A 25684-nucleotide genomic window follows, 5' to 3' on the forward strand; every position below is an offset into this window, starting at 1 on the left:
TTGCCAAGTTCTGGACGCAGCTAGGCCATTGGAGGCCGCGGGCCCGCCCCTGCCGGCTGGGTGAAGGTGAAAGTCTCCAGTCGCCCGGGCTAGACCGGACCGGTGGCTCTGGACGTAGACTGGAAACTCTCTGTTGTCTCCAGTTCTTCTGCAATGGCGCCTCCTTCTGTGTTCGCCGAGGTTCCTCAGGCGCAGCCCGTCCTTGTCTTTAAGCTCACTGCCGATTTCCGGGAGGATCCGGACCCCCGCAAGGTCAACCTGGGAGTGGGAGGTAAAGATGCTGTGCTTAGGGAGTAGGAGCATCCTGGGGAGTGGAGCGGACCTAATCCGCGCCGCGGGGAGTGGGACAGGCTGAGGCCCAGCATGGCCTCAGAGGGGAGCCCCGGAGAGAAGGCAAGATCTGCGAAGCTTTTTCAACCTGCCCGTTTTACAGATGAGCATATGGAGTCTCTGGGAAAAGGAGATGTGCCCAAGGTCCGTCCACAGTACAGGTCTAGCAGCCAGGACACAAACCCAGTTTTTACGATTCCTCATTCTATGTTCTTTATACCGCATCCTTTCTCCTGTTAGTAAATGGGACGTCCAGAGATTGGAAGGAGAAGGAGGAAGCTAGGAAGCCTGATAGGCTCGAAATTCTGGCTGCTGGGGAATGGATGAGGGAGAACTCTAAGCCTTAGGGAGCTCTGGTCTGGGTCAATAAATATTTGAGTGACTACCAGGTAACAATCAGTACTTTACCAAGCCTTGTGGGGGCGAGGAGAGGAGACTGAGGGTTGGTTTTGGCCTCAAGGATGTTAAAGTCAAGATGTGATATAATAGAAATTTAGAATACTTCTGAGACAGGTTAATGCTGCCTGGGAGGATCTGGGAAGAATATTCCGGCCTTCACAGATGTGGTAGGAATGGGTAGAGATGGTGGGAAGGAGTGGAAAGAGTGTGGAGGTAGGAGCTCGCTTTTCCCACATTCTTGTCCTCATTTCTTGTTTGTATTTCTTGGACCTTTGACAGCTCAGAACATGGGCCTCAGTTTTCCCTTCTGCAAGAAAAGGGTTTAGACCAGAGTGCCTTAGAATAACTCCAACCTTTGGTGAATTTGTTGTTTCTGTCACTGTCATTTGAACGTTTGAAGCCCCACAGACACTCGACCACATACAGAGGCCAGCCACGTTGAAGAAAATGAGTATGATGTTCTGTGCTAAGGAACACACGTAGAGGACTAGAAATTTTGGAAAGAGAAAATCAAGGGTGGCGAGAAGGAGGTTCAGAATCAGGCTTCCCACAGTGAGTGTACATAGGACCTGTTAAAAAAAAGTCTTTACCAAGGAGCATGGGAGAGGAGTGAGAAAAAAGCCATTAAAAAGTATGATTTGTTGAAGCTAGGTAATGGGTAAATGGAACATCCATCATATTATTCTTGCAACTTCTGTATATGTTTGAAATTTCCCGTAATAAAGCATTTTTTAAAAAGTAAATAGTATGTAGTTTAACTCATGGAGAGAAAGCGATGTTTTCAACAGGCAGCTGAGTGGAAGAAATATTGAAAGAATGCCTTGAATTGAATTGGAATCGGGCAGTATTCAAGCTCTTAATTTAAATCCAATTTAAAGCCTCCAAGTACTTATTTAGGGCCAGATATATACGTTGATGTTGATTTAAATACATCTTTTAAAATTTTTTGACTCAGTTACCTTTAAACTATCTTACAGAATTTTTGTGAGAGTTAAATACATTTAAAGTACTTAGAATAGTGGCTGGCAAATAAGTAGGAGTTATGTAAGTATTAGTCGTTTTGGCATTTCTGTTACTTTTGTTACTATTATTGTTTTGGCAGCTCTTAGGTTGCATAGAAGATGTTGAATAAATTTTTCAGCTTAAGAACTGCAAAATGAAATCATTTCTGACATCCCTTAAGAAATAAACTGCTCATGCAGAGAAAAAGTGCCCTGCCAGCCCAGGCCAGAAATGATTGGCTCAGAAGTATGGTTTGTAGTTCAGGTGGTCACTTCACCCGTGACAGTGCCTTTTTCGTGGTTTCCAGGAACCCAGGAACTTTACCTCCTTACCATGAACAAATGATTTATGCATTTAATCTTTTTTAAAAGTTTATTTATTTATTTTTGAGAGAGAGCGAGAGAGCGGGCTCAAGTTGGGGAGGGGCAGAGACACAGGGAGAGAGAGAGAATCCCAAGCAGGCTCTGCACTGTCAGAGCAGAGCCTGATGTGGGGCTCAAACTCTTGATCAAGAGTCGGAAGCTTAACCGACTGAGCCACCCAGGCGCCCCTGCATTTAATGCTTACAACGACTCTGAGGGTTGTTTCAGACATAAGGAAGTTGAAGCTGAGATGGATGAAGCAGTTTGCCCCAAGTCATATGGCCATTGGTAAGGGAACTGTCCTCTATTTTGGGTCCTTCAGATGGTCCAGAGGCTGCCAGTGCACTGTAGTGGCAGGTGCTTTGCATACAGGTCAGCCCTGCGGTTTAGTGACGTGACCTTGGGAGGGCTAGTTAAACATCCTAGGACTCAGTCTGTTAAATGAGGAGCAGGGATGGAATGACCTCTCTCTAAAATTGTACTCTAAGATTCACTAACATATTATATGTAAGATAATGATGTTACTGGCCTCATCAGTTGACTGAGGATGAAATGAATAATTATGTATGAAATGTGATATATAAGTGAAAAGTGTGATATAAATATTATTTTTCTTTTTATGATCACCTTGACCAGTTTTTGTTGTTGTTGTTTTGTTTTTTTGTGTGGATGGCAGGGGCTCAGGTGAGGGTCTCCTTCATCTTTTGTATGTCCTGTCTGTAGTTATACACATCACCAAGTATATCTTTTGTGAAGGAAATGTAATTAATCACTGACTTTGGGGAAGGTACTTCCCCCCCCCCCCCCCCCCCCCGCCCCATGTTAAGATAAAGCTCAGTGGGAATTAACCAGCTCAAGTTCTAGTGATGTTGGATGTGTTTAAAATAAACTACAACTGGGGCGCCTGGGTGGCGCAGTCGGTTAAGCGTCCGACTTCAGCCAGGTCACGATCTCGCGGTCCGTGAGTTCGAGCCCCGCGTCAGGCTCTGGGCTGATGGCTCGGAGCCTGGTGCCTGTTTCCGATTCTGTGTCTCCCTCTCTCTCTGCCCCTCCCCCGTTCATGCTCTGTCTCTCTCTGTCCCAAAAATTAAAAAAAAAAAAAAAAAAAAAAAAACACGTTGAAAAATAAAATAAAATAAACTACAACTATAATTTTACTACCTAGTTCCTACTTGCTGATAGTTTCTCCAGAGATATTCTTCTTGCTGTTTCCATAATTTCCTTTTAGTTAAAGCAGAGCATCACATGTAAGTATGATATGCTCTGAGTTGATCATTTTAGTGCTTGTCAAAGTTTCAGACAAGTGGCTTTAAGGGCGCAAGAGACACAGGTCCATCCCGATGTAGCTGAAGCAAGACATTTCTTCATAGGCTTCATTCAGTCTGTTTATCACATAAACTTAGATTTCTTTTGTTCCAGATAAACTGCTCTTATTTTAAGGTCTGTTGCTGTTTTTTAATGTGGATTTCTAGCATCTTCACATAAAACAGTTGGATAGATGTGCTGTATTAGGTGTTTCTGAGTACTCGCTGGCCCTCTTCCCAGGAGCCTAGATGGAGAAGGGCTTTAAGAGGTGTGCATATGTGCCCGGGCTCTTGGGTAGCGGTGGGTGAGGGAAGTGGGGATGTTCAGAGGAGAGGAGGGGGGCGGTCTGATCATTGCATTCTCCATGTTCTTCCTTTCTTCTGGAAAGCAGCACTGCTGCACTGCCCTGAAACTTGGGTGCCTCCTCTAAAAGAGGGGTGCCTGGGGCTGGGAAGCCTGCTGGCAGAGGCCCCTCACACAGTGCTCTGGGGCCTGCTTGCTTCGGGCTTTCCCTAGACATCTCTTGTCCTTAAAAAAAGTACATGGATCCATGAGCGTAATATAGTATGACAGCCTAGCTCTTACAATTCTTTGATCTTGGACAAATTATTCAACTTTTCTGGTCTCAGTTTCCAGATCATAATATCTATTTTGTGAGTTGTTTATAGGAATTAAACAGGGGTTAAAAAAAAAAAAAGGTGAAGCATTTAGGACAGTGCCTTGTGTGTACTAAGCATTCAGTAAGTCCTTGTTATTACTGTGGCTCAGGTACCGTCGATGTCTATTAATTGTGAAGTCTTTCTTTCTATCCAGAACCTCTTCCCTGAATGCCAGACCCATACTTAATACAGTTTGCTAGACACACCAAATTCAGCATGTTTGGAACACAACTGGTCAGTTTTACCTTCCCTTCAATCTTTTCTTTTTTTTTCTGCTTATGTTTTATATCTTGGTTGACCCTCCCTGCCCCCCATCACCACCAGTCTTTATCCAGACTAGAGAGACTTTTGAGTCATTTGCCATCCTTCCCTTGAGCCCATGTCAGTTTATTTGGTCACTGGGTTCTGTATTATCTATCTATCTCATGAATCTTATGACTGTCTCCTCTTTTCTTTATCCTTGCCATCACTACCTTAATTCAAGATGTCATTTTTCCCTTTCTGGATTATTGCAGTAGCCTCCTGATTTAACTGCCTGTGTTCTCCTTTCCAGTTTATTTTCTACAGTGTCACTCAAAAGATCCTTGATGTACAGCTGTCAACATCACCCTGTTTAAATGCTTCCAGTGGTTCCCCCATTGAAACAACGTTCCTTAGGAGAGACTCAGAAGAGACTCCAAAGACTTTTTTAGCCCCTCCTTGCTATTCCTCCTTGGATCTTAATGTTCGAGCCATGAAAATGCACGTCCTCAGAAACCTCAGGTCTCCAGGCCTCTTGGACCCTGCACAGGTGTTCCCGCAGTCTGGTGAAGGGGAGCAAAATTTTCCACACTGAAGTATGGCTTAAGCTGGTTATTTTTAAGAAACTGCAGATAGAGGAGAAGCTCTGAAAACCATGTAGAAGTTGCCCTTTAGTAAGAGACATTTATAGGGGAAATATCCATTTGTAAGAGTGCCTCTCAGATGACTCTAAATATCTAGAAACTTACCAGTGGAGAGGGCTGGGCTTAAGTCTACGTAACAATCTTACTCTTGTTCACTGTGCTTTTACTGATCATCTCCCATAACTGACTCCCCACCCTTTTTGTCTCTAGCTGAAGGTGATATTTAATGTGATGGCTTTGGCCATTTTGGGGAGTTACTCAGTTGATATACAGGGAAAACTGAGTAACTCCCATGTATACAGGAGGTACAGGTTATTAAACTTTCTTCTCCTGTTAACCTGTCTTATGTCAATTTAATTATTAGACCAGCCAAAGAACCTAAAAGGGTGGAAGGGAAAACTTCTCTGCCTCTACACTGGAATGCCCTTTCCTTGTCTACCTTTTAAACTTGTATTCAACTTTCAGACTTCATTCTCTGTGAAATCTTTCCTGACTCCTTACAGGAGAATTAAGGGCTCCATGTTCTGTTTCCTCGAGGGCAAACAGTATCCTACCTATTTCTGTGTAGCTGCCTGTAGCCAGTGCCTTGTTCTTGGTAGATTCAGTAATGAGTAATGAATGAGTGAATGAAAGAATGAGTGAGAAACTCCTGGCTCCAACAAATAGGAATAAAAATCCCCTGGAAAGCAGGAATCATAGTTGTTAATCATGTTTGACTTCATTGCTCTAATCACAAGAGCAGTCTGCTGTTCTGCTTCATTAGGACAGTTAGGCAAGGCATTGGAAATAAATCTGGAACTGAACCTGGGAGAAACTGGGTGGTGAAGAAGGGAGGGGAGGTATCAGTTGGCCAGTTTCTCTTTTGTCCCAATATAGATGCCTCTGTGCCTCCAGTCATGTACAGGATTTTTTAGAGTAGTACAGAATATGCAGTATGGGTAAGAACAGCAGTACCGCAACTTTTCATCTTCCTATTTTATTTATTTATTTATTTAACTGTTATTTTTTAAAGGATTTTATTTTTAAGTAATCTCTACACTCAACATGGGGCTTGAACTCACAACTCTGAGATCAAGAATCACATGCTCCACTGACTGAGCCAGCCAGGCAACGCCTCCCTATTTTATTTATAATATGTGGTTTATAAATAACATTATTATCATAAATGTAATATATATGGCCTAATTATGTAATAGATATATAGCATCCCAACACAGACGTGAAGCATAATAGAACTAGTTTTTCTATGAATACCCACACTCTTGTACATCTAAATAGCATCCCCTCTGTGTGCGTAGTCAAAGATGTGTTTGCTGTTGCTACAAGTATCATTTCCAGCAATCAGATTTGCTTTCAAAGGACAAAGATTTGGCACCAGTTGAGGATATTCAAAATAATGAGATTTCTCTAATTCCAAAAGAAGAATTCCAAGAATAAGATGGACAGTGATAGCATTGTGATTATAGATAGCGTGATTCCCTTCAGGGACAACTCTTAACTTAAAAGTCGTTATTTTGACATCTCTTTAAAAAACCAGGGGCACCTGGGTGGCTCAGTGGTTAAGCGTCTGACTTTGGTTCAGACCATAATCTCACTGTTCATGAGTTCGAGCCCCACATTGGGCTCTGTGCTGACAGCTCAGAGCCTGGAGCCTGCTTCGGATTCTGTGTCTCCCTCTCTCTCTGCCACTCCCCCATTCATGCTCTGTCTCTCTCTCTCTTCCAAAAATAAATAAACATTAAAAAAAAATTAAAAAACCAGACCACCTGGGTGCCTCAGTCAGTTAAGCATCAGACTCTTGATTTCGGCTCAGGTCATGATCTCACCATTTGTAAGATTGAGCCCATTGCTGGGCTTTGTGCTGACAGCATGGAGCTTGCTTGGGATTCTCTCTCCCTCTCTGTCTCTCTGCCCCTACCCCGCTCATGCTCACTTGAACTCTTTCTCTCTCTCCCTCTCAAAATAAATAAACATTTAAAAAAAGGAATTAAAAAAACCCCAGACCAAATCGCACCTGATAAAAATAGGCTTTTTAACTTTTTGGAGGGAATTTAGTGGGTCAGAGGATAGTATGTGAGCATTGTGACAGTGTTACAGCCTCCTATCCAGAGACTATTGGTTGGTTAGTGGCTGTGTCAGTCTGAGCTCTGTCTACATTCTTATTGCCAGTTTGATGTGCTTATCAGATCTGCAAATGACACATTCCTAGAGGGTAGAGTTAGTTGATAGAAGACCAACCCCAAATCAAAATGATCTTATAAAGTCTTGACTGATTTGTTGTATAGCTTTTGACCTGTAATTTTACATCTAGAAACATTTTTCTAAGGGAACACTCATGAATATGTGTGAAGATACAAGAACATTTATCACAGTACTTATAATATCAAATAATCCAAAGCAACACAAATATTTAATAAATCAATCATGGAAAGGAATGTTGTCTAGCCAATGTGTTACAAATTGTGTTGTAAAGGGATCATAAATATGAAAAATGCCCAATTGCATTTATAATAAGAGAAATGCAAATTAAAGCTACTCTGAGGTACCATTTGCATCCTTACACTGGCAAAAATTTACTCTGGTGGAGACTGTGTTAACTGATAAAAATCCCTGTGGAGGCTAGTTTGAGTATATCTGTCAAAACTCCAGATACAGGGGCGCCTGGGTGGCGCAGTCGGTTAAGCGTCCGACTTCAGCCAGGTCACGATCTCGCGGTCCGTGAGTTCGAGCCCCGCGTCAGGCTCTGGGCTGACGGCTCGGAGCCTGGAGCCTGTTTCCGATTCTGTGTCTCCCTCTCTCTCTGCCCCTCCCCCGTTCATGCTCTGTCTCTCTCTGTCCCAAAAATAAATAAAAAAAAAAAAACGTTGAAAAAAACAAAAAAAAAAAAAAAAAAAAAACTCCAGATACACATACTTCTTATCCACTTCTTCCATTTTCAACCTGCATCCTACAGATATATTTGCGTACATGTATGATGACATATGTATGAGGTTGTTCATTGAAGTATTGTTTTGTAATAGCCAAAGATTGGAAACAACTCAAATGTCCATCAGCAAGACACTGGCAAAACAAATTATGGGACATTCATCAGTTATGCAGCTGTAAAAAAGAACAAAGACATTTTGTGTACAAACAGAAAAAGAAGAGATCTTTAAGTAGAAAAAGCAAGGAACAAAACAGTGTATAGTATGTTGTATGTTACCTTTTATATAACAAGGGGGAACATAAGCTGTACTTGCTTGCAGTTTTATAGGGAAATTCTGGAAGGATACAAAAGAATGCAGCTGTTATTTATTGCGGGGTGAGGAGTTGGAACTAGGTAGATGGAGGATAAGGATGGGTTGGAGACATGTGAATATATTACCTATTATAAGAATAGTTAATGACAGTGAAAATACTCATATTTGTTAAGTGGAAAAAAGCATGTTGAAAATTTTATATACAGTGTGATGCATGTTTTATAAAAGAATATACTAATGTAAAATAAAGCTTAAGAGGGTTGTACACCAAAATGTCCATACTCTATCTCTGAGTGCCAGGATTATATATTAATCATAATGTTTATCATTTGCTTTCTGGGTTTTTAGAAAATTTCTACAGTCAACATGTATTGTTCAGTAAATAATATCAATAACCTTTCTAAAAAGTGATTTAAAAAAAAAGTCAGGGATTAATGTTGGACAGAAATGAGCAAGATAAAACAATCAGAATTACTCTGAATATTTCAGTTTAAGGGTGCCTGGGTGGCTCCAGGCTAAACCAGTTGGTTTAGTGTCCAACTCTTGATTTTGGCTCAGGTCACGATCTCATGGTTGTGCGATCGAGCACCATGTAGGGGTCTGTGCTGAGCGTGGAGCCTGCTTGAGATTCTCTCTCTCTCTCTCTCTCTCTCTCTCTCTGTCTCTTTCTCTCTGCCCCTCCCCCCTCAAAATAAATAAAATAAACATTTAAAAAAATAAAATAAAATTTTCAGTTCCAAAATCACTTCCAAAGTGTGGGTCTGTTGGAGACATAAACATTCCAGCAAAGTCAAATGACCCCTGTCAGGAATCTGCGCAGATTGTTGGCTTGGCTGCAAGCCACAGCAGCTGCCCTCTAAAGCTATAATCCTAAGATAATCATACGTTAGTAGTGGGGAAAAAGTCAGCGATAGGATAACTGGACTAAAAATACTTTTAGTGTAGAGGTGCTTAGAAATTTGCTGTAGGCAAGACTGTAAATATTATGAAATAGATACATTTAGATCAATAAACGTGTGAAACATGAAGTAGGAGGGGCAGTGAAAATGGCCAGTGCTGGCGGAGAGAGGACAAAAACGTGTGCAAATATCAAATAGGTTGTTGAGTGATTGTGTAACCATTTGCTGGAATCTTCAGCCCCGGGGCACTTGCTTGCCACTTGTCCCGTTTCTGTTCTTACAGGACAAGAGGAGGAGGTGGGCCTTCTGCCATGCCCCTCTCCACATTTTATGTTAGAAGGTGCAGCATTCGTGTGAAGTGGCACCTTGCAGTTTCTGGAAATCTCTTGGGGAGATGCAGAAGGAGGGAGATTCGGGGCCCATGGCTATACAGACCTCAGCGCGCCAGTCGTATCGACACAGCATCTATAAGGTGTAGCTTAGTGTGCAGAGTGCTTTCACGTGCACTCTTTCTCTCAGTCAGGCTCTCTGGCGCCCCAGTTGTGTTTCAGCATTCTGTCTTTTAGAGGTCATGCGTTTAAGGGCTCTAACTTCCATAAGGGTAGGAACTATGTCTGTCCTGCCTGCCCAGCATATAGTCCAGTGGCTGACCCAAAGCAGGCAGGCAGTCAGCGAATGACCTTTAATTTCCCTCACAGTTCTGTTTGGTTGAAAGATGGTGGAGTGCTCCCTGTTGGCAGGGCTAGCTCTTTCTTGGATGAAACCTGACTCCTCCTCTGTTACTAACTCTTCCCTGTCTTCCAGCTTATCGCACAGATGACTGCCAGCCCTGGGTTTTGCCAGTCGTGAGGAAGGTGGAGCAGAAGATTGCTAACGACAATAGCCTAAATCACGAGTACCTGCCGATCCTGGGCCTGGCGGAGTTCCGGACCTGTGCGTCCCGCCTTGCCCTTGGGGATAACAGCCCAGCTCTCCAGGAGAAGCGGGTGAGTTTTGGGTGAGGGTGTACAGTTGACCCTTGAACAGTGTCGGGGTTAAGGGTGCTGACTCCATGCCACACTGAGTCAACAATCCTTATATAACTTTTGACTCCCCCAAAACTTAACAGTCTACTAGAAGCCTTATGGATAACATAAAGTCAATTCATGTATGTTGTGTGTATTCTATACTGTATTCTTACAACAAAGTAAGCTAGAGAAAAGAAAATGTTATTAAGAAAATCATAAGGGGGCACCTGGGTGGCTCAGTCAGTTAAGCCTCTGACTTTGGCTAAGGTCACAATCTCACAGTTTGTGAGTTTGAGCCTGGAGTCTGGCTCTGTGCTGACAGTGCAGAGCCTGCTTGGGATTCTCTGTCTCTCTCTGCCCCTCCCCGACTTGCACATGCACTTGTGCTCTCTCTTTCTCTCTCAAAATAAATAAGTAAACTTAAAAAAATCATAAGGAAGAGAAAATGCATTTACAACACGGTACTGTATTTATTTTAAAAAATCCAGGTATATGTGGACCCATGCATTTCAAACCTGTGTCATTAGGGGTAGACCGTATTTTCTTTAGATGCTACGCAGGGGAGAGGAGGTTGAAAACTCAGTTTGGTTAAAAGTGTCAGGTGTTATGTCTGTTGAACTGTCTCCTGACTGGTAGTGCAAACGGTGTGGCTGTATATCAAGCATGGCTTCTTTGATTGTTTTGTTTTATGCCATAGATGATCAGATTTTAGCTGCTGGGTTTGAAGCAGTCAGGGAATTTAATGAAATGATGAAGCGATCAGGGTCTGGACCCAGATCTGCCCCTTTGGCCACGGGCAAGTCATTTACCCCTCTGACCCCGGCATCTCATCTACATGTTACGAAAGACTAGTTTGTGGTTCATGATCCCATTAGGAGCACTTACATAGAGGGGATCATTTAAGAGGTCTCTGACCCCCTGAAATTTTATGCAGAATTCTGTGTGTACGTGTATTTCTGAGGAGAAGGTTTTAGCTTTTATTGGATTTTTTTTTAAGGTTTTTAAGGAATATCTATGCTATGCCCAATGTGGGGCTTGAACTCACAACCCCCAACATCAAGAGTGGCATGATGGTGGACCAGCTGGTGGACCAGCCGAGCCAGCCAGGCGCCCTTCTTTTATTGGACTTTCAAAAGGAGTCTGTGTCCCCAAAAGTTCAAGAGCCACTAGTCTAGATGCTTTCTGAAGTTCCTGCCAGTTCTAATGTTCTTTAATTCTTCTAGCCTTGACTTCGTCTTCTCCCATTTAAGTGCTTCCTAGTAGGTATTCTGTGTATAGCTGGAGATATATGGAAGAACATATTTGGAAGCAGATATAGCGAAATAGGCTGTATGTGGCTGGAAGTGGTTTGGTAGAGATTCTCGGTGTTGTAGGGACTCAGAGGACAGGGATGGTGGTATGGATGGAATTGGGATGTGAGCTGAACTTTGGGGAATGAGGCCAGGACACTGGCTACACGTTAGCATCACCTAGGGAATTTTACATACATATAGGTGGGCGGACCCCAGTCCAGACCAGTTAAGTCAGAATCTTAGAGGGTACCACCCTTCCCTGCCCTTTCACTCCCTGCCCCACCCACCCCTAACTCCTTCCCTGCTTGGGCATAGTTTTAAAAGCTCCCCAGCTGATTCCAAAGTACAACCAGGGTTGGGAACCTCAAAGTAGAGAGGAAGGAAAAAGGAAGGGTCCTTTTTTTGGAGTAGAAGGAATGCAGGGACAGAGATAGGAGGTAAGTGGGTCTAGGTTGTAGAGACACCTACCTGATTGGAGCTGGGAACATGTCACATAGATCGGGCAGGCTGATTTCGCACCCTGGGCAGGGGAAATCATCTGAAGGTTTGAACAGAGAAGTTACCCAATCAGAGTGTTTGAAGAAGATAAACCTGGCTGCATGGGGAAGGGCTCAGGTTTTTGCAATAGTCCAGTTAGGTATTGTGCAGTTTAAACCAGCTGCCCTACTGCTCCCCTGGGCCGGTGTTGTAGTGCAGCCTTTGTGCACGGAATGGACCAATTCTTGGAATCATCTGATTTATTCTCCACCTGCAGTTACCCAGTTGCCTCCATATGCAGAATGGCAGGGTGAAAATTGAGGGCTGGACACAGGCACAGTCTTTTGTGTATCAGGTGGCGGGGAGGCTCTGAGTGAACGTCCTGGAACTCAGGTCAGTGATCAGGCAAGTCATGAGGGATTTTGGTGACTGACACTGGAACGTTGAGGAGAGTCCTGATGAAGTTTGAGAGTGGAGGACTTTGGCAGCTGGGGGTTATCTTGTGAGACGCTGTTGATAGATGGATGGAATTCTGTTTTTGACAAAGGGAAACCGAGTTTCTGTGTTGGGGACCTTCTTCCTCTGAGACTGTACATTTCTTGTACACTTAATAACTGTGTCGGGTGGATGCTTGTTTCTCTGCCCAGTGCTCCCGTTTTGATTTCATTCTGTAAGACGTGTGGAACATGGCCCTCCCTCTTTGTCTGGTTCATCCTGTGTTGTGTTTTTGATCAGAGAACAAATTTAGATGGCAGTCCATAAATATTTGAAGGCTTTTCTTTTTTGAGTGGTGTGGAGGATGGTTTGGGATGCTCTCTTGGCATCTGCATCACCATAGGTACTGGCTGGTTCTGAGCTCTGAGTCTGTCCTTTCTCCCTGGACGTCTTCACCATCCCCAAGTTCAGCCCACTGTTCTCTCATTTGGATTCTTATAATAGCCTCTTGTCTCTAGTCCCTTCCCCATTCTATTACATTCTGCACAGTGCAGCTAGGATGATCTTCCTTAGCAAAAAAAGCTGATAATCATGTCACCTGCTCCCTGCCACACACACACACACACACACACACACACACACACACACACACACACAAACACACACCCTTCCATTATCTACAGGGCAAATCCAGACTTTGAACTTGGCATGTGGCATATTTCATCCTGTTCTCCAGTGACTCACAGCCCCCCCACACCCCACCCCCCGCCCATTCCCCTTGGGGTCCCTGCCATTCCACAGACCTGTAAGTCCTGCAAGGCCTTGCCAAGGGTCACTTCCATGCTGAGTCCTTAGCTTTCTCGGGCAGGGCTGAGTTATCACAGGACTTTGTTCACACCTCAGGAATAATTGTACTTATTATGCTTACTATAATGTATAATTTTATAAGTCTGTCTCCCACAAGACCATGACTTCCCTCAGGGCAGGGATGATGGCTTGCTAATTTATGTTGTAAATTTTCAGCATTTAGCTCCCAGTCTGACACATCAGCGATTCTCAGATGTTTGAATTCCCTCATTCATTCAGTCAACAGATGAGTGGTCACCATTAAGGGTAGGCACTGTTCTAGAAGCTGGAGCACAGCGGTGACCAAAAGACCCAAAATATTCTGCCCTGGTTTACTGTTATGTGGGGAGAAGGAACTATAAACATAATAAATAAGAACATGATAGAGTATGTTAAAAGAAAATAAATGTTGTAAAAAGAAAGTAGGAGAGGCACATTAGGAGAGCTGAGGGTGGAGTAGGGGTAGAATTGGTTTTCACTGGGGTGGTCATGATAGAAATAGAAATGGCATTTCAGCCAGAACTTGAAGGAAATGAGCCGTGAATGAGTAAACCAGAAAACAAATAATAATCATGTCTTCCCCTAGATTTTTCTTCTCAAGATTCAATGTTACCAGGTCCATCAACCATTTTGAGGAGACCTATTTTCTATACTCGTCACTGCCTCTTACTGCTTTCTATTTTCAGACCTTGTACCATATGTCCAGTTTTCATCTCTAGCACTGTAATGTTTCAGCTTTGGGAATTCCCAAGCCACCATCGGTAGGAGGGCTCGTAGGCCATGTGATGCTATCCCAGTTTCTCGCTTTGACTGTCACCTCTAGGAGGCTTAGGCTTTCACTGTGGCTTATCTTGTCACCGTTGTCTTCTTCATCCAGTTTGCCCATCCTTAGCACCCTGTGCCAGAGACCTGTGTGAACTGCTAGCAGTGCCCAGGTTCATGCATCATGGCTTTGGTTGCAAGCAGCTTCTGCTCAGCTTTCCTGCTCCTCATTACATCAGCAAACTGTGATCTCAGGCAAATGTTGTCGAGTCTGGCAGGGATTTCTTCAGGCCATGTAGCTAAATCAAGATCACAGATTACCTACTGGCATCATTCACACCACATGTTACTGGATTTTTCTAGTTCTGGACACCCCAGTTTAGCCGCCAGGGTTGGTTGCCTGTTCGTTTTGAACTTCGCACTTGTTTCCTTCATCCCAAATGTAGGGTTTCCCTGGACTTTAGAACAGTTTGCCAAAATTCAGTTCACAGAATGACCAAATTGATACATTATTGATTTGCCCCCAATTTCTTTCTTTTAATTGCTGATACAGTTTGTGTTTCACTGAAGCTGTCCAGTATTCAGTGTGCTTTTAGGGAATGATAATTTCTTGAGAATTTGATGTCAAGTGTTACATAAAAGGATTAGGTCACAGTGGATGTATCTCTTCCGAACATGTTTTCAATCTAATCTACTGGCTTTTTGACTTCTTTTAGTTAATGAATTTGCATCTTGGAGTGGGAGAGAAAGGAAATAAAAAATTACACCTGAGAACATTTTCACTGATGTCCACGTACACCCGTCACATACCCATGATAACTTAAAACCAGGTTCAAGGGAAGCCTTGCTCATCTGTATAGAAAGTGTCAACATTCCAGAATTGCCTAGGTGTTTGAAATGTAAGGTAATGAATAAAGTTGACATTCAACTTAGCTCATGCCAAGTCCATGAAAAATAAATGCACATATGGCTTAACATCACTGACTAACTGTCTAACCGACTTAGCCACCCAGGCAGCCCGCAAAACCTTTATAAAGTAATGGGAGGGGTCTGGTGCTCAGTGGGGATCACTGTGGAGAACAGAGAAGTTGGTGTGCCCCATCTGACCGGCACTGACCGTTTTCACCCAGTCCACTGCCCTTGCTTTCCTACAGCGCACAACCATGCTCACTTCCTCGTTTGCTTGAACGTCCACTTGGCTTCTGTTTCACATTTCAGACCGTATTCTTTCACAGATGCTCAGACCTCTGAATACAAATAGAACACTGGGGAATAATAACAAGTGGTGATAATTGGTATCACTGCCTCGTTCCTGGCTCAAAGAGGATTTCTGCTAATGACTCATTGTTCATCAAAAAGCTGACTTATTCATCATGGCTGAATGAATTTTTCCTGTTACTTTCGAGAAGTATCCATTATTTCCTGTTTTACTGAGCATCAAAATCAGGGATGTCTATGATTTTCTTATCTGTCATAAAGATCATTTGGGTTTTCTGTACCTTAGTGGCATGACACATTTTATATCTCTTAACAATCTTGCATTCATGGGATGACTGTCACTTGAGAAAGGGGGTATTTTTTAGTGTACTGTTGGGTTCATGCTGTTCATTAATGTTTATCTGGAAAGTGAGTATCAGTGTTCATGAATGAGTTTGGTCTCCCTTTTTTCTGTTTTTTTTCCTTTGTTATCTTTTAGCATCAAAGTTTTGTTATTGTTTTAAAAAAGATTTTAGGAGTTTTTCTACTTTGTCTAGGGAGATTTTTTTAACCTTTCTATTGTGGAAAATTCCAAATATTTACATAAATAGATAATGCAGTGTGATGAAAAAACCCCATGTATCCATCACCGAGCTTCAACAATGGTCTGTATTTGGTCAATTTTGTATACCCTCCCACCCCCGTGCCAAAGGTAAGTTATTGTACAGCAAATCCCAGACATCTAAATATATTTTAAAAATTATTTTAAAATTTTGCAAATAATACATGAACATGTTCTCCTTTTTTTAGGAAATCACTTACACATTAGGCCAAACAAAGTCCCCTTGATCACTATTCCCCCCGTCCCAGGCCCCTCCCCAGAGGTTGCCAGTGTTGTTAGATTGCTGTGCCCTTCCTTTTATTTAGATAGATTTTCTCAGGTGATCTTTTTCTTTCTCCTTAATCCTTTAGACACATTGAGCAATTTATGACATTTCTCTACTGAGTCATGCCAAAGCCTACTAAGAATTGTGAGAGGGTGGAACGGAAGGCATGTAGGCAGAACAGCAGAAGCAGGGCAGGTGACTAGATCTGAAGCAAGAAGGCCTGGAATCATTTCCAGCTCTGCCTCTCACAGCTGCACAGCCCTTTGGGAGACCCCTTCTCTGCATCGATTTCCTCATGTATGAGTTGGGGATCTATAGCTTACTTCATAGAGTTGTGCAAGGATTGAACAAGAATGTGTGTGAAGGTATTTTGTAAATGGGACAACATAGGACTCTATTATTGCCCATGTGGGGTCATTTTAAGATGCAAGGAAGTTAAGGAAAGTTGTCTTGAGAGGCTGGTAACCGAGCAAAGTGCTTCACTTCCCGTAGCCTCAGTTTCCTCATTTGTAAACATGGGCAAATGTAGTTGTGAGGTTTTGATAAGATAATACATTTAAAGGGCTTAGCACAGAGCAGGCACAAAGTAAGTGCTCCTTGGTACTAATAACAAGTGCTCGTTGTTTCCTAATAATCATCTGACTTCACTATTATCAACCAGTGACCTTGCTTCTCTTTCAGGTGGGAGGTGTCCAGTCTTTGGGGGGGACAGGTGCACTTCGAATCGGAGCTGAGTTCCTAGCACGATGGTACAATGGAACAAACAACAAGGACACGCCCGTCTATGTGTCCTCACCAACCTGGGGTGAGTCCTTTAGCTGTAGCGAGAGGAGAAACAGAGGAGCCCGGGGGGATTACCCTCATGAATGTCACCACTTATGCAGAAGATGTAACCCAGCCTGGATCAACTGACATTTGTGGATGGCTCGAGCAGTGGATTATGGCAGTACATGAGTAACCTGATGCTCCAGTTCAGAATAGCAATACTCATTCTCAGGTTTCTTGGTAGACTTGTGTTTTGGCATATGTTGAAATTTCCCAGAGGAGGTATAAAATGTAGACACAGGAAGTCCCATTGTGGTGTAGGATATAAATTTAGCATGACTGACCAGTTGAACTTGTTCTTGGTTACAATCATTTTTCTAAGTCTTTTTTTTAATGTTTGTTTATTTTTGAGAGAGAGAGAAAAAGTACAAGCAGGTGAGGGGCAGAGAGAAAGGGAGACACAGAATCCAAAGCAGGCTCTAGGCTCTGAGCTGTCAGCACAGAGCCCGAGGCGGGGGGCTTGAACCCACGAACCGTGAGATGATGACCTGAGCTAAAGTGGGAGGCTTAAACTGACTGAGCCACCCAGGCGCCCCTCATTCTTCTAAGTCTTAACTCCTTACCTCGATGTTGCCCAGGGAATGTTGAACCTGTGAGGGCCCTAGAAGCTGACTTGTGTGCTTTCCAATTAACCTTCTGTGTTTGTAAACCATTTAACTTTTTACCTCTTTGTTTACAGAGAATCATAATGGTGTATTTTCTGCCGCTGGATTTAAAGACATTCGGTCCTATCACTATTGGGATGCAGCGAAGAGAGGACTCGATCTCCAGGGTTTCCTGAATGATCTGGAGGTGGGCGATTAGATGAAAAGTAAACAGACCCCCATGGTGTCAGGAGGAGCAGGGAAAGGTCTTTGTATCAGTTGATAAGGGAGAGAGTCTGAAACATCCTACCCAAACCAGATGGTGGTTTCTGAGTTAGCACATAAGGAAGAAATATGCTGCCCCTTGCCCAGTGTGCCACTGACTCTGACAGCACCCCCACCATATTCCTGCTAGTGTGGCAGCTGACATAGCTTCCTTCCCCTCAGAATGCCCCCGAGTTCTCCATCTTTGTCCTCCATGCCTGTGCACACAACCCAACTGGGACTGACCCAACTCCGGAGCAGTGGAAGCAGATCGCCGCCGTTATGAAGGTAACTGCCTTTCCAGAGCATCTCTTGAAACATAGTATGTATTATTATTTTATGTATTCAAAAGCAATATCTGTTCACAGAAGAGTTTGGAAAATGGAGAAAAGCCCAAAGAAGAAGATAAATATTAACTGTAAATCCTATTGCCCAAAGAAAGCCATTGTTAATATGTTACACATGTAAATATATTTATTTCACAAAGATGGGGTCATTTTCTTTATGCTGTTTCGTAACATACTTTGTCTTTCATTTGGATTCCTTTATGTGCCATGGAATGTTTTATAGCGCCATTTTCCATGCATGGCTACGTGCCATTAGGGATTGATTAAATCAATTCATGGACATTTAGATCTCAGGTTTCTTGTTCTGAACAGTTGTGTATAAGACTCCTTGTTATTATTTCTTTGGGATGACTTTCTAGATTGGAATTTCTATCTCAAAGGGTATATATTCTTCATTAATGTGTTTAAAGAATACTCATTGAGAAACTGCTACGCAGCAGGCATCTGGAGGATATAATAGTGAGCACAGCAGAGACCATCTCTGCTCTCAAAGAGCATGCAGCCTGTTTGGGCAGACAGCCAAATACTGTGGGACAGCAGTGTTGATGGGGTTATGTAGAGGCACGTAGCCCAGACTTTGGTGTGTGTGTGTGTGTGTGTGTGTGTGTGTGTGGAGGGCAGTAGTGGCAGAAGAAGCCATGTTGAGACTTGAAGGATGAGGACAGGTGGGGGCTGGCAGGGAAGGAATGTTCCCTACAGAGGGAGGAGTGTGGTCAAAGCCCAAGGTAGAAGTCATGGCCCATTTAAGGAACTGAGAATAAGTCTCAGTACAGCAAGAGTTCTAAGGGGTTGCAAGTGAGTTAAAGGTAAATGGGGGCAAGATCCTGTGCTGAGCCATTGGACTTTATTTGGAGGGCAGTGGGGAGCCACTGGAGAACATTTATGTCATGCTGTGTTGTGAGCAGATTTGCGTTGTCTTCAGGCTACATAGCAGGGAGTGGATCCAAGGGAGGCAAGGTTAGTCAGGCTGAGAGAGCAGTTAGGAGGCTGTTGTCATGATCCAGATGGGAGCTGTTGGGGATCTGAATGAAGTCAGTGGCAGGGGCAGACCTGAAAGGATTCTCAAGCCCCCAGGAGATAGGGGTGATGGGAATCGGGATGTGATTGGATGTGAGGGATGAGCTGCTGGGGTAGGAGTGGAGGATGCACCCTGGCCTCTGGCGTGGACAGTTGGGGGCATAGAAGTGGTGTCCTCTCAGACAATAAGCGTAGTAGAAGGGGCAAATTCAGTTGTGGGGAGTTCTTTGAGGAGGTTGGAGGGGTGAGAGTAGGGACTACACGGTCTGCTTTGTCTTCAGTGCCCAGTAGATGAGGGCTGGGGTTGTCAGGGACCCCTGGGGAGACCAAGCTGACTAAGCTTATCACACCAGGAATTCTGAGGAAAGAATCCTCCACCAACATGGGACACTACGTCCACGCCTCACAAATAAGCCCTGTTTGGCAAAGCAGCATCATGATACTCTAGGAGAGTGTACTTTAAAAGAATAAGGTTTACTGAAATTGTTAGACTTATTCTTAGCTTGATAGTCTAGAATATCCAACTGCATACTGGTATTTAGCTGAACAGAGGAGCAGATATAAGTGGCGGTTGAATGCAGAAAGGGGAGAGATAGGAGAAATGGGTAGTGTTAGAAATTTTGTGCAGGCACCAGCTGGGGAAGGAAGGCTGGTGTCTGAGGTTGTTTCCAGAAGGATCTCCTGGCCTGACTCACTTTCCTTCCTCACAGCGCCGGTTTCTGTTCCCCTTCTTTGACTCAGCCTATCAGGGCTTTGCATCTGGAGACCTTGAGAAAGACGCCTGGGCTGTTCGCTATTTTGTGTCTGAAGGATTTGAGCTCTTCTGTGCTCAGTCCTTTTCCAAGAACTTCGGGCTCTACAGTGAGTGCTCTCCTGAGTTACAGCCCTGTCCCGCCCCACCCCACCCCCATCACAGCTCCCAAGCTGACTCTCATCCCTCCCTTTAGATGAGCGAGTGGGCAATCTGACCGTGGTTGCAAAAGAACCTGACAGCATCCTGCGGGTCCTTTCCCAGATGGAGAAGATAGTGCGAATTACTTGGTCCAATCCCCCTGCTCAGGGAGCGCGAATCGTGGCCTGTACCCTCTCTAACCCTGAGCTCTTTAAAGAATGGTAAGGGGCGCAAAGCCTGATGGGTGAGTTGTGGGAACATAGGACAGTAATTGTCCCATCACATTTAACTGGCTCTTCCTTTTATTTTGGCAGAGGCAGGACAAAATTACTTTGAACTCTTTGAGTCGCAGATATTTCTGTAGAATAAGGCTGGCACCTGCTCACATGAGCGTAATACAACACACGTGAATAACACAGAACCAGGAACATAGGAGGAAGCACTCAGTGAATGGGGCGTTTTCTCCATTCTCCCACCACCCAGGCTTCCCCCCTAAAAGTTGGGAAACACAGGAAGGAATTCCTGATAGTCTAGAATATCCAACTGCAAGTTAGTGGGACAACTTGGGGACTCTTCATTCGTATCTAGTTTGCATATATTTTGCCTTATTTTGAAACAATTTTTATGTGGTAGCTATCTACAGTCTACTTAATTAGGCCTGATAAAATACATTAGCCTGTCTGGGTCAGTCCCTAGGTGAATTCTGGGTTAAAACATGAGTGGTATCACAGCCAGTATACCCACGACTAGTGCTAAACTCCCATCAGAAGCTCAGTTATTTCCTTCTGCCTGGTAAGTCTCTCTGTGGTCTTTATCTGTGGGTTTATCTACCCATCTAGGCCTCCACGTACTGTCATAGCCAGGTCGTGATCTCATCTGCAGTTTATAGACTAAATTATATTTTTTAAACTTATGTGTTTCTGTGTGCCATCTGTCTTGTCTGGACTGATATTTATACTGCTGTCCACTCAGGACAGGTAATGTGAAGACAATGGCTGACCGGATTCTGACCATGAGATCTGAACTCAGGGCACGCTTAGAAGCCCTCAAGACTCCAGGAACCTGGAACCACATCACTGAGCAAATTGGAATGTTCAGCTTCACCGGCTTGAACCGTAAGTGTCCCCCCAGCTACCTGGAATGCTCCCTCCTCTCAGTGTTGGGTTTGGCCCCTTTACCTATTTGGTCAGCCATAAAACTGTGGGCCAGAACAAGTTAGGTTTTCTCAGTGTGTCCCACTCATCTGCAGAGCCATAACTAAGTTAGTTTCATTTTTGTGGACTGGGAAGTAACAGGATTTATAGCTTGGAGACTTGCTTTATGAAAGGTCTCTCATAAATGCTTGGGTACCTTCTGGTTTTTCTTTAATCCTAAGTATAAATATCATACATGATTATTCAGGGACCTGATTTCTTAACAAGGCTTTCCTAGTCTCCAAGCATTGCCCTCAAAAAAGAGGTTACAAAGTTCTCTCTCCATTTCACAAATAAGAACTTAGGTTGGTAGCTGGAGTTGAGAGCCGATTGGAAGTCTAGCGGGCAGCCGTGTGTGATCTTGGTCAGCGGTCAGTAGGGCCTATCAGCCATTGGCTGTCCCTTCTGATGATAGAGGATTCATTCATTTAATGTGTGATTACGGAACCCCTGCCAGCCAAGCCACGGGTCATATGGTACAGATGTGGCTGCCCACTGTGTGTGGAGCTTGTGTCTGAGTGGCTCTGGGGACAGTTGTATGCCTGACTTGGGTAGCGAGTGGAACATCAGAGGTGCTAGGAAGCACTGTAAACCAGGGCCTTCAGAGTGCCTGTGTGAAATGGGCTCAGAAAAAGCCAAAGGAAATATAAACAAGAAAGATGGTACTGTATATGGTAGACCCCCGGAAATACTTTGGGGGAGAATGAGACTACGCAAAAAGTAAAGGGATGTCTTAGTTAGCCATAGGTGTCCTCCTGATTCTGGAATGGGGCATTAGTTCACTTAGTAAAATCATCCTTTGCAATTTTAAAAAATATTAGGTATAATGGAAGTGGTATTTAGTAGCAGTATTCTAAAGGCTCAGAAGGTGGGTGTGTCTCCCCATAAGATGTATATATTACCCCACTCTCCAGGGTAGGAAATTTGTTTTATTATGAATTAGAAAACAGTGAGAATAGACGGGTGCTCATAACACGTAAGTCATATTTTTAGCACTTGGCACTACTTACTGTGTTTAAAAGCATTTTTTTTCCCTCCCAACATTTTATCAAGGAAAACTTTTAAAACAGAACAGTTGGAGGAATTGTGACAGTGAACCACATATACCACCACCTGGGTTCTATAGGGCTCATGCCACAGTGCCTCCTTTATGATATTCTGTCCATCAGAACAGGGGATTGCAGCCTGCCATTTGTGGTGTACTCTAGGAGATCTCTGAAGCCCCTGAAATGATATTTTAAACATTGTGTATGTGTGTATTGGCTTTTTTCTAGGGAAAGAGTTCATAACTTTACTTTCTCAGTTATGATGCTTCCTTTCCTGACAAAAGTGGAGAGGTTTCATCTTTATTTAAAAAAAAAAACAAAACAGGGTTGGGGTGCCTGGCTGGCTCAGTTGGTCGAGTGTGCACCTCTTTTAAGTTTTGTTTTTTTTTTTTAATTTTTTTTTTTTTTAACGTTTATTTATTTTTGAGACAGAGAGAGACAGAACAGAGCATGAATGGGGGAGGGTCAGAGAGAGGGAGACACAGAATCCGAAACAGGCTCCAGGCTCTGAGCTGTCAGCACAGAGCCCGACGCGGGGTATGAACTCACGGACCGTGAGATCATGACCTGAGCTGAAGTCGGCCGCTTAACCGACTGAGCCACCCAGGGGCCCCTAAGTTTTTTTTTTTTTTAATGTTTATTTATTTTTGAAGGAGAGAGAGAGACAGAGTGTGAGCAGGGGAGGGGCAGAGAGAGAGAGCGAGACACAGAATCTGAAGCAGGCTCCAGGCTCTGAGCTATCAGCAGAGAGCCTGATGTGGGGCTCGAACTCACGAACTGTGAGATCATGACTTGAACTGAAGTCAGATGCCCAACTGACTGAGCCACTCAGGTGCCCCAAGAGAGTGCAACTCTTGATCTTGGGGTTGTGAGTTTAAGCCCAACATTGAATGTAGAGATTACTCAAAAATAAAATCTTATAAATAGACAAACAAAAAACCCAAGGTTGGAGCCCTATAACTACATCTTTACAGGTGGTGGTGTGCCTGTGGCTCTGTGGGTGGTTGAGGTTAGTCTTTATCTCCTTGGGTGACTGTAATTCACACAGTTAAAGCTGGTCAAGGCTACTTCTTTTTTTTTTTAATGTTTATTCTTGAGAGAGACAGAGTGCGAGTGGGGAAGTGGCAGAGAACGGGAGACACTGAATCTGAACCAGTCTCCAGGCTCTGAGCTGTCAGCACAGAGCCCAACGCAGGGCTCGAACCCACAAACCGTGAGATCATGACCCGAGCTGAAATCAGACAGTTAACTGACCAGGCGCCCCTGGTCAAGGCTACTTCTGAAGGTCACTTTGTTTGCAGGGGTCCAGAGTAGCACTGACTACAGGGTCCAGATTTTCCATTTCCATACAGAGGCAACTCAGCGTCCTGGCTAAGAGCTCAGACTCGGGAGTTACATGGCTTGCCTTAACATCCCAGCTCTACCACTGACTAACTATATGACCTTGGGAAAGTCTTTTAACTCTATACAATGGGAATGATAAGGTTATCAAGATTGACTGAGTTAATATAAGGTGCTTAGAATACTGCCTGGCACATAGTGTTTGCTTCTGTGATTATTATGATTTTATCACTATCTTCATTGGGGCTGCTATAACAGAATAGCATAGGCTATTTATTTATTTCTCACAGTGCTGGAGGCCAGGTAGCTTGAGATCGGGACACCAGCATGGTTAGTTATGGTGGGGGCTCTCTTCCTAGTTTGCAGATGGCTGCCTTCTTGCTGTGTGGGGCTGAAGGGAAGAGAGAGAGTGTGCATGCATGCTTGCACCAGCTTGTCTCTTCTAAGGGCATACCTGCCAACACAGGGACTCTACCCTCATGGCATCATCCAAACCTCATTATCTGACAGAGGCCCCAGCTCCTAATTCTATCACATTAGGGGTTAGGGTTTCAACATATGAGTTTTGGAGGGACATGAATATTCAGTCCATAACAATTATCCCATTCCCTCAAATTAATGGTGCTAATTAAGGGTGCTATTTATTTAGGGAAAAATCAAATAAAATTGTCTCTTGGCTTTGCAATAAACCAGAAATCTCTAGAGATTGTGGCATAAGGGAAGAATAGGCCGTTCCTTCCTATTTCCTACACAAGCATTTCTACAAATACGGGAAAGCCCTCCTGTGTGTTTGAACAGGGGACCTGAGAAGTGCCAGATCACAAGCGTCTTACCAGTTTTTCAGCCTGTTGGTTCATGCACACAGCATTTGCCCAGTCCCTCTAGCACGGGGTCTGTACAATGTGCTGTGAAAAGGAAATGTTAAAGGGAGTTTGCTGCTGTGTGCTGGGGTACAGGTTAAGGAAGAAGAAGCACTTCATACCAGCGTTTCGTATCAATGGGATGTTCTTAAGTCTGAGGGTTGTTTTAATAGGTTGTTCTGGTGAATGTAACACGCAAGCTTTGGTCGGGAGGTAGTCCCAGGTGAAAATTCCTATCAGGAGGAGCTGTATTAAACTTCCTGGGGGTTAGAAAGTTAGCTAATAAGTGGTTTCCAGAATCAATTCAGCATACTTCCCTGTTTTAATTGGACAAAATAGCTCCTTTTATTTTGCTTCTCTGTGTTGGGGGAAAGAAGGAAACCTGAAACTGTTGTGGAATCTTTGACCCTCAATGGCTGAGAGGGTTCCTACTACTCTCATTATATCTCTTTTGGTTTTCAACAGCCAAGCAGGTTGAATATCTGGTTAACGAAAAGCACATCTATCTGCTGCCAAGTGGTCGGATCAACATGTGTGGCTTAACTACTAAAAATCTAGATTATGTGGCCACCTCCATTCATGAAGCAGTCACCAAAATCCAGTGAAGAAACACCTCCCCAACCAGCACCACCAAAGCAGTCCTGTCACGTGTGTTCCCTGCCTGTGCAAGCCTAGCTGTACGTGTCATGGATAGAGACTACGGAGGGCTGGAAGGCTGGTCTGGTGAGGCAGCCCCACGTGAAGAGAATGTCCCTTGTAAAGAAATGGGGGCCAGGGATTAGAGCCCCTTAGGAGGCCAGAGCATATTAAGGTTTTAATTTACGAAGAATAAAAAGGTACTTTGATCATGACACGTAGATATCTTGCCCCCTCACTAGAAGCCAGAATGTTGCCTCTGTTGCTCATGTGCTTCTGTGTATCACTTGACTCTGCACAAAGTCTTGTCCCAAAGATCAAGGTGTCTGAAGAGCCAGCTGTGATTGTGAGTGTTGGCTGTGTCATTAAAACTCGTCATCTCTACTCAGAGTGTCTGTCTCCTGCTCTTTCTGCATGGTTGTGTCCCTAGCCCTAAGCTCTAGTTCTCTAGGGTGATCAAGGTAAGAAATAGATTTACCTCTCTCTTACACACACACACACACACACACACACACACACAACTGACACAAAAGTTTAAGAAAACAGTATTTACCCTTGCTGGGAGCAGTGCGTTCTGATGTTTTCCATTCTATTGTGTTCTAACTAAAGAAATAAAAGTTGATTGAGACCCATGGAATTGATTTTGTGATCCACTAATGGGTTGTAACTCATAGTTTAAAATGAATGCTCTAGAGGG

General features: G+C 43.8%; 1 protein-coding gene across 1 annotated transcript; it reads left to right on the top strand.

Moving 5' to 3' along the window:
* The first annotated feature begins 44 nt into the window (after nt 1-44).
* GOT1 (glutamic-oxaloacetic transaminase 1) lies at nt 45-25371 on the top strand. The gene is made up of 9 exons (XM_060641791.2): nt 45-271; nt 9884-10065; nt 16664-16787; nt 17487-17599; nt 17839-17943; nt 19730-19880; nt 19967-20132; nt 20884-21026; nt 24817-25371. Exons 1-9 carry the CDS (start codon nt 154-156, stop codon nt 24954-24956), a joined length of 1242 nt encoding a protein of 413 aa, XP_060497774.1. The 5' UTR covers nt 45-153; the 3' UTR covers nt 24957-25371.
* Nucleotides 25372-25684: the final 313 nt, after the last annotated feature.

This window comes from Panthera onca, chromosome D2, assembly GCF_046562875.1.
Source record: "Panthera onca isolate mPanOnc1 chromosome D2, mPanOnc1 haplotype 2, whole genome shotgun sequence".
Classification (NCBI taxonomy): Eukaryota; Metazoa; Chordata; class Mammalia; order Carnivora; family Felidae; genus Panthera; species Panthera onca.